This window comes from Ictalurus furcatus, chromosome 10 (genome assembly GCF_023375685.1).
Source record: "Ictalurus furcatus strain D&B chromosome 10, Billie_1.0, whole genome shotgun sequence".
Classification (NCBI taxonomy): Eukaryota; Metazoa; Chordata; class Actinopteri; order Siluriformes; family Ictaluridae; genus Ictalurus; species Ictalurus furcatus.
The window spans coordinates 22031726-22046676 of record NC_071264.1 but is presented as its reverse complement, the minus strand read 5'-3'; the positions used below and the strand labels follow the sequence as shown (position 1 = coordinate 22046676).

Below are 14951 nucleotides of genomic sequence, written 5' to 3'. Positions count from 1 at the left end.
CATAACCAGCTGCATTTTTTTTGGCGTATTAACTTCCAGAGAGAGAGAGAAAAAAAATAATCTGGTGAAGAAACAACAGTTTAAAGCTGTAATAGCGTAAGTGATAACAGGAACTAACTTATTTCACAGACATTCCACAACATTAAACATAACTATAAATGGCAGGCTATTCTTTAATTTTTTATTTATTTTTTTAAAAATGTCAACGTTAACACTGTTATAGGAAGATAATCAAGTCTACTTCAAGTCATGCTGCATTACACCACATTGTCAACTGTTTTTCTATTTACCTCTTCATTCCTTAAATAATAGACACAAATCGGCAAATAAGAATGGTTTATCTTTTAGGCGATGTTATCTAACATCGCCTATGTGCTGCGTGGAAGTCAGGCTCATTAAGATGCACATTAAAAGAAATGTACTCACCTCGAGCTCAAATATGTAGGAGGGCAGCTCCTTCAGGGCGTTCTCTGAGAAGTCCACCTCCTTCAGGTGGGTCCTCCAGAAGATAGAGATTGTGTCAGGGAGACTCTGGATCTGGTTGGATGCAGCTTTGCAGATTTTCTACATAAATAAAGTGACAGTTTGATTACACTAGAAATGGAAAATGTAAAGGAAAAAGAAGGCTCCAGAAATCAGTACCGTATACAACAGAGACACAGCCCGCTGATATTTGATCATATAAACAGCAGGATATGCCAGTGCTAAAAAAGAAAGTGTTCCATTTTGATTTTAATCATAAAAAACATACACATTGTGTGACAGGGAAAGAAAGGAATGTGTACATGAACACACCAGAGGACAGGCCCAGGGGTCCGGGAATAGGCTTAGCCTGTTCTTGCTGATATTGAGGCTGTTGAGGGACTTGAAGCAATGCAGCACGCGGAACGGGAGATCAATCAGGTGGTTATCGGACACGTCCAGCTCCTGAAGCCTCCGCAGCCCAATCCAGTTAGTGCCTGCCGGTGAAAGAGAGAGAGAAAGAGAGAGAGAGAGAGAGAGAGAGAGAGAGAGAGAAAACGGCAATTTAGTTGTTATTTACGCACACAACATATTCTTAAAAGGCCATATTCAAAGTCCGTAATTTAAGTTAAAGTTATGTCAATATTAATGCAAGGAAAGTTATTGGTATTCAGAATCAGCTTAAGATTTTCTGAGAAGTTCATGCAGATAAAATTCTGTCCGTGATCTCTGTGTGCAAGGAAATAAAAACTTTCTGTTGATTATGAATAGTGTCCATCCATCAGTCCATTTTCTGTACTACTTATCCTACACAGGCTCACGGGGGAGCCTGGAACCCAACCCTAGGGAACTCGGTGCACAAGGCACGGGACACCCTGAACGGGGGGCCAACCAATCGCGGGGCACACTCACACACACATTCACACACTATGGACAATTTGGAAATGCCAAGTAGCCTACAGCGCACGGCTTTGGACCGGGGAAGGAAACCCACAAAGCACGGGGAGAACATAAAAACTCCACACACAGGGCGGAGGCAGGATTTGAACCTCAACCATGGAGGTGCGAGGCAAACAACACACACTAACCCCCATGAATAATATCATATTTACATATTTGGCATCAAATGGCATTCCATAGTTTTTGTGAGTGTATTTACAGCCCAAAACATAAATTTCAGTATATAGTTAAACTGTCAGCCAGTGCTGCTTCTGGGTATCACACGAGCGATAAAAAAATGGCCATAAATTCAAAGATAGAATCACATGTAATTGATAAGCCACTGCACAAATTCTCTACAGCTGTGTTGAGTTAGTTACATCTGAGCTGTGAATAATGATTTGCAAAATATTTGTATTAAGTCATCATTACATGCACATTTATATGGCTTAAACCGCTAAAACTGTAACATTTTCCCCCTGAAATCCTTTATAGGGATTTCATTTGACGCCGCAAACTGGTCACACAAACTTTTTTTTTTTTTTAAATAGAGCGAGCTTAAAATCTTACTAGAGAACCTGTGAATTAAACATGACAGGTTCTAACTAATCACATCTCACTCAATATAATGAGTTTTTCTAAATAACCTGTTCCAAACTCTGTGTATATTTATGTATATCTGTATATATGTGTGTGTGTGTGTGTGTGTGTGTGTGTGTACCATTAGGGATGCTGAAAAGGATGCTGAGTTTGTTCTTGGCTGCGAGGAGTCTCTGGATCTGGCTGAGATGCAGCAAGCCAACTGGCAGACTCTCCAATTCATTCTCACACAGATTGACCTCGCGTAATCTTCATAGGCCACACACAAACACACACACACACACACACACACACACACACATACAGAGCAGTGAAATAAAGGAGGAGATTTTACAGGAATTTCAGGATAACAAATATTTAAATAGAAAATTATATTATAATAACTGAATACAAATACACAACTATAATAGGAAAATTAGCTTGATAGTATTTTTAGATGATGACCTCATGAACTAATATGGAGATATTTTTCTGATGGAGACTGTAAAGCACTTCTGTAAGTCCCTCTGCATAAGGGTGTCTGATAAATGTAAATATGCTGTACATCCTGCAGATGTCTCAGAAGGAAGACATCTTCATTTCAAGTAAACTAAAGAAACGCAGGTGGCAGTGAGAATCCGAAAAGGAATTTCACTCTTTGAATACTATTCAAATTTTAGAACATTTTGAGCTTCCTGGATAAAAACAAAAAAATAAAAAATTGCCACTCCCACCAATTACAGCACTTTATTGTGCAATACCTACACACACCTGAATGAATGCAGTATAAAAACTGGACTGTCCGTTGTGTTCAAAACACATGAAGATCAGCATTGACAGAGACAGTGCTTTATGAAATGGCTTGGGAAAAGAACAATAAGAGAGTTATCATATTTGGTATGGCAAAAGGACACCCGTCAATGGAAGTTGCCGAATTTGCCGGTGTGACAATGATGACACAGATTAATCTGTTCTGTAAACAGTGGAGAAATTTGGGATTATTTAGAACAGCAGGTGAAACACTGGGATCCAACAAACCTTAGCTGAATTGCGCATATAGATAGTGGGCTGATAGGATCTAGTGGTATCTTAAGCCACTGATGGAATGCTTACTTGACAGGTGAGGGAAGGTATAACCAAGTACTAGGGAATAACTGACACAGTGTTCTTTTTGTTTGGGTAGCTTAATTTGTGCATTTAAAGTAGGAATAGATCAATACAAATGTTCAGCCCAAGAACGAGTAGGTGTTTTCTGATACATATCAATACACATAGCTGCTTATAAGCACGTAGTTTGAGAGCTACCAGAATCCCCAGCCAACAGCCACACTGTCTCTCAGCCATGCCAAACAAACACTCCCTTTCACAAACTACTTTCCATTTCTTGAAGAGGGAGCTAATACAACAGACTGGATGTAAACCTATTAAGTAGCGATCAGCCAGCTGTAGTTACAAAGCCATTCTTTTAAAAACTTGAAGACTGTTTAGTTTGTTTCCCCATGTTGGTGTAAGAGGAGTATCGTAGCTTAAAACATCTTGCTCATGACATCTCCGTGGATTATGAATCGAATTAAAGTGTACAGCATATACAAAGGTTTGTTTTGTGATTTGGTGGTAATACTGAAATATGACAATGTTCTTGTAAAAATTAGATGGTGAAATAATATTTTATAATAGTGACTTCAGTGTTATTAATCTTTGGAAAATTTCACAAAATACTGACTCATTTATATTATTTATATAACAGGCATATTTATTTACTGTCATATGATTGATTGTTAATTGCGAAATACATTCAGAATGTTGTCATTTTGTGTTGTCTGTTCATTACTGCTACAACATACATTACTGCACATCGTATCACATCATATTGGATTACATAGCCTTTTATATTCACATATTTTATTAGAATTACGTGCCAACCTTATGTGCAAACACATAGTTTAAAAGCAGACCCTCATCAGTGTCACTGTTTTTCTCTGGCTGATACTCAAATAGCATTCTCCTGACTATGTAGTGCATACTGTATAACAATCAGTGCGTTCACATGGACAACAATAATCCACTATTAACCCGATTAAAACAATACTCTGATTAAGAAACTAGCATGTAAACAGCAATTTTTAATTACCTTAATCCGATTAAGGACATACTCGAAGTAAACACAAAAACTGAATTAAGACATGTGGAGTATTCCTGTTTTAGTCGCATTATCGACGTGTATTACACACATGTAAACACCTTAATCACATTATTAACGTTGTGTAAGAGTTTTCACCACGTTTTGCGACAGGACACATACACACACGGCAGTGCTCAACCGTTTTACGGCAACAGGAGAGCACGGCTGCGTCCCAAACCGCGTACTTGCCTACTATAGGCCTGTAGTAGGAGAAATACATGTATCACGGCTACTATATAGACGGTAAGTACGCGGTTTGGGATGCAGCCCACAGCTTTAAGCAGTCGTCTATTTGCACGTATAGCATGACAAACAATTAACTGCACTTGAAGCGTTCGTAAAATTTTTTAATAAAAACACCCAAAACCGTATACGGAACCATAACGAAGACGAACTGTATGTTGATACGTGAAATTCTGGAGGGAACGTCGGACGGAGTGGCACGGTGACGTAATGACGTGTGCTGTTAATCGATCTATGTTCTATGTTCTAACATGTAAAACGGGTACATGAAAGGAATAGTCTAAAAGTGGCTCATGTAAACACCTTAATCACAATATTGTCTTACTCAGAGTAAGGCCAATAATTAGATTACTGCTGTCCATGTAAATGTAGTCAATGAATGAAGTAAAGAGAGCAAAAGAAACTGAGGATTTGGCCTGATTTTGTGTTGCATAGGCTTGAATTTAAAAAATTTTATATAGATTTTGGATCCACAAGGTGAATATCAACAGAGACAAAACATTACTGTGGGTAAATAACCTAAAGTCCCTATGAAATCAAACATATTAGTATGAATATGTCAGCCTTAAGGTTAGCTATAAGTTAGTTTGCTCCAAAACAATGACAAAATTCACATTTAGAAGATATACAGTATGCATTCAAAATTTACAGTCTCTCTCTACCACCTATACGGATCAACAATTTTGATGACATCATTCTGGACTTCTCTTCTCATCAGATTTTCTGTCCAATGAAATGCTCTCTAGAATCTGAAGCGTCCCGTTCCTGAAATCACCTTCCTGAAATTGTTGTTGTCGAGCGAGAGAAATCATATCAGCAAGCATGGGTCGTAAATGTGTTTTTGGCTGTTTGAACGCATGCATTTTATTCAGTTTTCCAACTGTGTAAGTTGGATAAGAAAGAAATGGCTTGAATTCATTCACTTTATTGCTCTGGCTTGCATCTATGGTACTAACTGTCAAGTACAGCTTAGCCCAGGCTGTGAAGTAAGTTAACACTACTGGCTATTTAAAAAGGGGGGGAAACACTTGATATGTCCCAGCCGGACTTCCTGCTCCAGTGGAAATTACGTCAACACATCGAATAATGCGGTACATTTCAAGGCACTTCACAGGGACTTTAAAGAAAAAAAAAACGTTCAAAAATCAGAAATACTTAGTTAAAAATAATACTTTGATTTGTAATGAATTATATATATTGTCATTAAGACATTTTCTTCAGTTTGAAGAGTCCGAGAATTCCTAGTGTCCGCTGTACAGTAACCCCTAATGACAATTCTTGACCTGAGTGAGTAGTTATAAGACTTTACAACTGGAAGAGTGTCCAAACCTTTGCACCACAAATTACTTTTTTTCCTTCTTCGAATTTTTATCAAATATAAAGGAACTGTGCATTAACATTTGTAAAAATGGTCATTTTCTTTTCACTTCAAAACGCAAAAAGGTGAGGGGTGCCTAAACTTTTGCACACAACGTATCATGTGCGCACACATTTTAAAACACTTATGCAGGTTGACCTTGTTTTGTGTTGTACTGTACCTGATGCAGATGATCTCCTGAGAGGATTGGGGTGTGTGCAGTTCTTTGAGTTTGTTGTGTGAGAGGTTGAGTGTGTGCAGGTTTATGAGGCCCCACGGCACCACTGAGGGCAGAGAGCTCAGACTGTTGTGTGATACATCCAGCACTGTGATCCTGGAGGAAACATCCAGAAACCAGTCCAACTCCAACCATGGCAGCTTTAACCCTGACCACTGCACACTCACAGGCTGCAGATGAGGATTCAGAGAAGGCAAATATTAATCCACGTTCAATAGTACCAATATCTCTCCCACAGAGACATCCCTCACTCATATACATACACAGATACACACACGCACACCATTCCACAGAGGATGATTTCATCAGAGTAGAAAATAACATGCTTTCCTTGATCTTATTAAAATGGTGATTCCACCACTGGGGTCCCATTATGTCCAACTGATATTACACGTAAAATGGTGTATGTGAAATTAAGGTAAAATATATTTTAAACATTGGTAATGTGTCTCTCACAACAACGTATGTGGATGTTTCAAATAAATAATAAAATGTTAATGCTAATAAAACCTATCTACAACACATTTACACTATTTTCCCCAGCCCCAGTCCACTATAACAACACTTATTATATTTGCATTAATGTGTGAATCAATTTTAACATCTCGTGCCTAGAAGACACTTTTTCATGACTCATCCATTATAAGAATGAAAACTGTATGTTCTAGTTCACATTTATTCAACCTTGTTAACTGAACACATTCATCCCTATGAAATATCTGGAACATCCCACAAGTCATGTGATCAACAGGAACTTGCATTATCGCATAATCTATTTTTTTTTCTAATTTGCTGAACATCATTTTAAGTAGAAAAATGTGTCATACTGTGATTTTGATTTATGAAGCATGGGTAGATAAATCTAGCTAAATATTACAGTGGCCAGACAAATACAAATATATATTAGGGTATTGGGTAGATAAACTTAGCCAAGTATTAGCATAGATAAAGAAATATAAGAATGGGTAACTAAAAATAACTTTACTTAAAAATCAACCTAGGTAGATAAATACAGTTAAAAATTAGCATTGGTAGATACATATAGCTATTAGCATAGCTATAAAATGGCATGAGTAGATAAATGTAGCTAAATATTAGTGCGGGTAGATAAAAAGCACTATAGATTAGCATGGGTGGATGAATAAGGGCAAGTATTTACATAAATAAATAAATCTAAAAAACACCATGGGTAAAAAAAGCTGACTGAATATAAGCATGATTATTAAGTAGATTATTCTACTTAAATATTGGGTGGGACAAAAATATCTAAATATTGAAAAAGATTTTTAAAAAAATCTTGAATATTAGCATGTGAAGATAAATCTAGCTCAATATTCCATCCATCCATTTTCTGTACAGCTTATCTTACACAGGGTCGCAGGGAGCCTGGAGCCTGGGACACGGGGCAAGAGGCGGGGGGAACTCTGGATAGTGTGCCAACCCATCACAGAGCACAATCACACACAAATTCACACACTATGGACAATTTAGAGATACCAATCAGCCTACAACGCATGTCTTTGGAGTGGGGGAGGAAATTGGAGTACCTGGGGAAAACCCCTGAAGCATCGGTAGAACATGCAAACTCCACACACACAAGGTGGTAGGACTCGAACCCCCAACCCTGGAGATGTGAGGCAAACGTGCTAACCAGTAAGCCACCGTGCATTAGCACCATGCACCAACATTGGCATAGGTAAATAATTATAGTTAAATGTTAGTATGTGTAGATAATTTTCGCTAAATTTTGGCATGGGTAAATAAATATACTTAAACATTAGCATTGGGTAGATAAATGAACTAAATGGTAACATGGGTAAATAAATATAATTGTATTACTGTGGGTAGAGAAACATAGCTAAATGTTAGCACAGATAAATTAATTTAGCTAAAAAAAATTTAGCATGTGTAAAAAATCTAGCTAAATATCCTGTATAGATAAATCTAGCTAAAATTGGCATTGGTAGATCAATCAACTTAAACATTAACAAGGGTAGGTAAATCTAGCTAAACATCTATATAAGCATGGATAAATAGATAAAACAAATCTGAAACATCACATTTTCTGATAAAAAATATGTTCCTGAATCTTCATAATTTTCTTTGCTTAGGAACGTGACAGTTTTCACCTTCTGTGCTTTAGTATAGCACTATTCCTAAAATTGCTGTCTGTGGTACATAACATTATAGAATTATTAACCTTTGACCACATTTCAATGGATTTTAAAGTTTCAATGCATCTACAATCGATTGTATCCTCAAATGTAATATTTATAAGCGAGCTAAACTGAGCAAATGTTAACAGTTCTGAAAATACAGAAGATTCAGACTGCAAATAAATCCACATTAAGTAGCTCTAAAAACGATGTGACTAAACCACTGGCGTGTTTGTAAACCAAGACTGAGTAAACAGTTAAGTAGGCTCACTTGCTGCACTCTCCCATCACCACGTGTGTCTCTGTCCTCTACCAGGCGCTCTCTCAGCAGCTCCTGCGTGAACTTGCCGTGGTCCATCAACGTGTACGAAGAGAAGTAGGCTCCATTCTCCAGCAAAAACCTAGCTATCTCCTTATTTCCTGAAGCAGGACGCAAAGAGGTGTGAGATTACTTTGAATCACGGCGACGCTACAACAGGAAGTGTAAGACTCGCTCTTGCCTCGCTCTTTAGCCTTAAAGAGGAACTATTTCTTGTGTTACCAGGATCAAAGAAGGAAAATAGGTTACTGTATGAAAATCCCCTAACCTGATTTGAGGCTGTGGCTTCAGATCGGACCAAATACCCAATCAGACACTGTTAGCCTGATTGCACCACATTTCAAAGAACATCTTCACTGTGCTTCTTGGACATATATCAATAAACCCCTTAAAGTAGAGTTTATACTGTTTAACCAATGTAATGTAGGTAACATGCTAAAAAGAATAGTTAAAACTATTATACTAGAACTATACTAGATCTGTGTACTGGTTGGTGCTACACTGTCTCTTACTGTGCCTATTGTCCTGTTTTAGTACTTACGGTACTGTCTTGTGATATTTGCACATATTTGCATATGTATTTTATGTAAAAATGTGTAAGTCTTATTTAGTTCTGTCTAGTCTCTTGTAGTCCTGTTTTGTTTTATGTAGCACCACTGTTTCGTTTCACTGTGTACTGTACCAGTTGTATATGGTGGAAATGACAATAAAGCCACTTGACTTGACTTGAACGAATAATTAAACTGGGCATTGATGGCGCATTAGTTAAGGCTTTGGGCTAGGGATCAGAACACTGTTAGATCAAATGCCATGACTATCAAACTTCCAGTGCTGGGCCTTTGCATAAAAGCATCAGCCAAATGAATAAATGTAACTTAAACAACGACTTCATCTTCTAGGAAGGCTCTATAGCACTGCTTTCTCTTGCAGAACACATTTTGTAAGCTTTTTTGCAATATTTTGCAAGCTCACACACAGTATGTCCTACAGTTTGACATGCCCCAAAGGCCCTGGTTTCCTTAAAGGTAAAACAGTGTGGCATGGACCGTTTTTTAAAAACTCCATGCAGCACTAATCATTTGAATTTAAAAGCATATTTTCTTCAACCATGCGCACCATTTCAGGTTGAGGGAACTGAGGCCCTTGGGACAATACAATATGCAATACTGTATTGCAATGCAGCACATTTCTGTGGTTTTGGTAGCAGTTACAGTTCTATTCAGGATAACGGATGGTTACTGACTGTTATGATGACATGATGACATCCATGTGAAATAATTTTGAGGAGATACTGTTATGTAGTCAGCTATGTGGCACGTACAGGTGTTTCACTTCCTAGAATTAAAACCTGCAAAACTGCAGAGGAAACTCTGGCTCTAGCAGATAAAACTTCTTCCGTTGAATATGCTACAAGTCAGTTGAATTTCTGACATGCCAGTGACACTGTATGGCCAAAAGTTTGTCAACACCTTACTATAACACCCATATATGTTTTTTGAACATCCCATTCCAGATATACTCCCCCCCATTGCTGTTACAATAACCTCGACTCTTCTGGGAAGGTTTTCCACTAGATTTTAGAGCATAGCTGTGGGGATTTGTGCACATTCAGTCACAAGAGCATTAGTGAGGTCAGGCACTGGTGATTGGTGAGGAGGCTTGGGTGCGCAGTTGGTGTTCCAGTTTGGGTATCCAATGGTATCCAATAGGTGTTCAGTGGGGTTGAGGTCAGGGCTCTGTGGAGGACACTCGAGATCTTCCACACCAACCTTGGCAAATCATGTCTTCATGGAGCTTGCTTTGTGCACAGGGGCATTGTCATACTGGAACATGGTTGAGCCTCTTAATTCCAATGAAGGAAATCTTAATGTTAAAGCATAGAAAGACATCCTAGGCAATTGTGTGCTTCAACTTTGTGGCAACAGTTTGGAGAAGAACCATATATGGGTGTGGTTGTCAGGAGTCCACAAATATTTGCCAATATAGTGTATGTGCATGAAAATGATTTAGAAAATTCTTCACAAGGTATGTACTAACATTTCATTACTAGTAATTACAGTATGTGGTAGTCTGGGAAAACTGTATGATTCCAAACTGAGTTTGGTGTTAAAATACCTGCCCTGGCTGCAGCATACAGCGGCAGGCCAGTAATAACTGCAAATTCGTCACTGTGTAGGGCGCAGTCCTCTGCATCTGCCTGGTAATTGAGAACCAGCAGCTTCACCACCTCTAAATGGCCCTGCTGACATGCTGTCGCCAGCATCCAGTTCAACAGATCTTTATGCATACATGGAGCTAAAGAAAGGTGACACAAGGAGGGACATTTAGTCTAGAACATATATGTAAATGGTTTGCACTTATAAAGCGCTTTTTAACCTTAGCAGTCTACATAGCGCTTTACACTGTTTCTCATTCACCCATCCACACACAATCACACATGCAAGGCCATCGGGAGAAACATGGGGTTCAGTGTCTTGCCCAAGGACACTTCAGCATGTGGATAAATGTGGGCAGAGAATCGAACTGCCAACCCTATGATTAGTGGACAACCCGCTCTACCACCTGAGCCACAGCCACCCACAAATGTAGCCCTGAAGGAAGTAGTAGAACTTTAAAAAAAAAAAAAAAGAAAAAAAAAAGATTACAGCTATGCCTTGCTGATTTCCCTTTCTGAGAAGTCAAAAATAGAGGGTATCAGTTTGCAAGCCAGAAACGGACCCGTAAGGGTTTTTTTTTTTACATTCTTGGCTGTGGCTCAGGTGGTAGAGCAGGTTGTCCACTAGTCCACTAATCCACTAATCGTAGGATTGGCGGTTCGATTCCCAGCCCACATGATTCCACATGCCGAAATGTCCTTGTGCAAGACACTGAACCCCAAGTTGCCCCCGATGGCAAGTTAGCGCCTTGCATGGCAGCTCTGCTACCATTGGTGTGCGAGTGTATGGGTGAATGAGACACAGTGTAAAGCGCTTTGGATAAAAGCGCTATATAAGTGCGTCATTTACCATTTAAAGTCAGCATATATGATATATGATATATAACAGCATATATGATCATGCCCAACATACACTGTCACTAACTCTTAAGGTCTGTTCAGCTAAACTTAATAAAATGCTTTCAAAAATAAAACCTTTGTCAAACCTCACTTTTTTTTTTTACAGATCAGCTACACACGATGCTTTTAGAATACAATGGTAAAGAATACATGCTTACACCTTCAACAATGGTCAGATGAAAAGATCTCAGAAGGCAGCATCCTTTGCAAAACACTCAACACTCTGATTACTGGGTGAGTAGGGAGCTTTTTTCCCCATCTTGAACACACCAACGGCTAATTGCCGGTTATCAACGTTTCCATTTTGCGAGTTGAGCAATTCCATTAATCCCTACTGTCCATAGCTAAATGCTATTTCAGTCTCCAATGTAGAGGTTAATGTCAACACCATCCAGCACATAGATGAGCTTTAAAATCAAGACCAAGCAATGTACCGTTGGAATGTGGCAGGTGCAACTTTTAATCCAAAAGGCATAATACTATTTTCACACAAGCAAAAACTTGTTTGAAAATATAATTATGCCTTTTGGATTAAAAGTACCACCTGCCACATTCCATGGATATGTATCTAGTGTAGATCTAAAAAGCTCAACAGGAAGAACTGGCATGATTTAATCACAAGTTGGACAAGAAGCAGTGCCTCCCTGGCACACTAGGTGGAACCTTGAGCAAGGGGAAGGTCTAATAAGATTGTGAGTTTTCGCTTTTCAGTTCCTTGTGAACGGAAAATCCAGTTAGGCCAGTAAAACATCATCAAAGATGGGGATGTACCACACCCCTGCAAAAAATTAAACTGAACCCCTCTTGTTTGGAACTCAAGAGTTGCCAAATTTAAACATCTTGCACATGTGTGCCATGACATTAAAAAGAAGCTACTTAGATCCACCTCTACTTCCTCATCCTGAAGTCCAGCCTCGTTCACCACATCCCCAAAAAGCTCAGTTTTAGACACATAAAATGCAACTTCCTAACAAATGGCTTGATTACAATTCTGTTATCAAATGAGAAATAAATAATTAACTATAACTGCACCGTAGCACAACCCAGATTGATCATTTACACTGAAAAAATATTTTAACATGCTTTAATACTTTAATACAAGAAAGAAATCAGGCAAAATATATGGTCTCAAGAGTGCAACAGAGCAGATGAGTCTTCACTTACATGGAATGGAGTCCAGCAGCTCTTGAACCACTGAGTGATGGCCGTAATGCGCAGCCAAGATAGCTGGGTTCCCTTCATTGGGTTCCTGAGGAAATTGAACCCGAGCATCCTTCAACAGGAACCGAACACTCTCCATGTCACCATGCTGACTGGCAGCAGACAGGAGCTCTAGCTGCAAGCAAACATAAATATTTATATACATCAGTGGAATGTTACTCGAACACCTATAACTGTGAAAAACTTTCCTAACACAATACAATACAGCAAAATAGTGAGTGGTACAAAACAATAAAAATAAATAGTGCACACTACTGTCAGACCTGTTATAGAAAATTATTTCAATAAATACCATCTGACCAATCAGATCTGACAATTCAATAGCACTGTAGTATAATCACTTATAATATGTGGGCAGTGCTCTATGATAACACTGGATCGACCCTTAACTACATTACATCATCAGCTTAGATCATTTAGCAATGTTGACTGACACTTTTTAAAAAAAACTGATCTTGGTGCTTTTAACCGTGGCATAGTTGTTGGTATCAGATGGGCTGGTTTGAGTATTTCAGAAACTGCTGATCACCTGGGATTTCTCCTGGGACAACAGTCTCTACAGCTGACACAGAATGTATTTTTCCTAATTGATCAGACTCCCGGTATTCCCATTGCGGACCATGAAATTTCCCCAAAACTCCCATTCACTTACATGAACTCGCATTCACTTATATCAGAGCCTACATCAAAAATACTGGGATGCTGTCTAGCTCCAAAGGAACTGGGATGCCTCCTAGCTCCAAAAGTATTGGGATGCCGCCTAGCTCCAAAAGTATTGGGAGGTGGCCTAGCTCCAAAATTACCGGGATGCCACTTAGCTCCAAAAGTATTGGGACACTGTTTAGCTGATGGCTTGTGTTCTCAAGCCAACATCAAAGTTGGTCGGAGCTCTTAATACAGTTCATACTCCTGTCTGAAAATCAAGATTATTAAAAGCTGAAAATAATTACGTGTGGAGGCCTGACATTAATGACCTGGCATTAATTAAATTAATGGTCATTTTTCAGTGCATTTCATGTCTCTTCATTTTCATGTCTCTTCATTCTACACCTACTTTGACGTATAGAAATCAAAGTACAAAGACAAAAACAAAGATGCGGGAATGGCAGGAAGTTTCAAAGCAAACCACTTCCCTCCAGCTGTTCATTATACAGTCCTAAAATATATAATGAAACAAAACATCACTTGGAACTTGGTCTTCCCAAAATAACAACAATATATACCCAAATGGGGAGGTGGAAAATTATGCCCAATTTCTATATCAGTGTACATAAATGTGGGTTCACTTTGGGCTCCAGTGTGGAACAACACAACAGTCTTAACCATATTGTTGGGCTATCGGAAATTTGACTACTGGTAATGCCACAGCCATCTGTGGCAGAGAGTACAAAAAAGCTAAATTCCCCATGCTCCCTGTGTAGGAAGGCTAGCAGTGTTGTTTCCTCTGTCAATCCAACTTATTAACTAATTGTGGGCATCTGTGAGCATATGCATGTGCAGGAGGTCAGTTAGGGCTTTTGTTTAAGTGTGTTCAGCTACCCTATGATATAGCATGAGCAACAGTTCGATAAATGCGGCGACTGGTTTCATGTGTCTCAGAGGATCCTGTCGTGTGATAGGAGAGCACGAGCTAGTGGGTGGGAATTTGGAAATGTAATTCGCAATAGAATTGCCTTTACATTTAAATTCTCATCAAATTAAAAACAGCATTAAAGGAGCAGCAAGCCACCAGATGGTGACTTCTTGATATTTTAACAACATCTAAAGTGACTCGTAGAAGTAATCCCAAAGTACATGTATGGTGCATGGAAAGATGGGAAAATCTATTTCACATGCTTCATTTAAAATTTCGAGAGAATTATATAACATTATTTACAAATGGAGCAAAACAAGTTTGTTCTACAAGAGTAGATCTGTAAAATGACTCCATGAATGACTCCATATCTATGGCCTTCTGACCGCAAGAATATTAAGTGTGTTTCACCGGTGTGACTTGCTAGCGCACTGCTTCGTTTCGCAACCAGTGTATGGTTCACATTTGGAATGCAAAAGAATCCTCTGGATGAATCAGCTTTTCTGTACCAATATCAGGAAGTGATGACCACTTCCCTATTTTTTATTCTGACTTGCACTGGTTGATAGTTTCCATGCTAAGCCTTGCTGCTTGCAGTTCCCTTTAGAGAACAGCCTAACAGACTAA

At 38.8% G+C, this 14951-nt stretch overlaps 1 protein-coding gene across 1 annotated transcript in view; it reads right to left on the bottom strand.

The window, feature by feature from the left end:
• lrrk1 (leucine-rich repeat kinase 1) overlaps positions 1–14951 on the bottom strand; it is a 122074-nt gene that overhangs the window by 78952 nt on the left and 28171 nt on the right. Inside the window, exons 4-10 of the mRNA XM_053635604.1 lie at positions 12695–12866; positions 10591–10770; positions 8428–8576; positions 5944–6170; positions 2123–2250; positions 796–959; positions 427–564 (exon numbers count right to left, since the gene is read on the bottom strand). Of these exons, the coding sequence (XP_053491579.1) occupies positions 427–564; positions 796–959; positions 2123–2250; positions 5944–6170; positions 8428–8576; positions 10591–10770; positions 12695–12866 (1158 nt within the window). The remainder of the gene's footprint in view (positions 1–426; positions 565–795; positions 960–2122; positions 2251–5943; positions 6171–8427; positions 8577–10590; positions 10771–12694; positions 12867–14951) is intronic.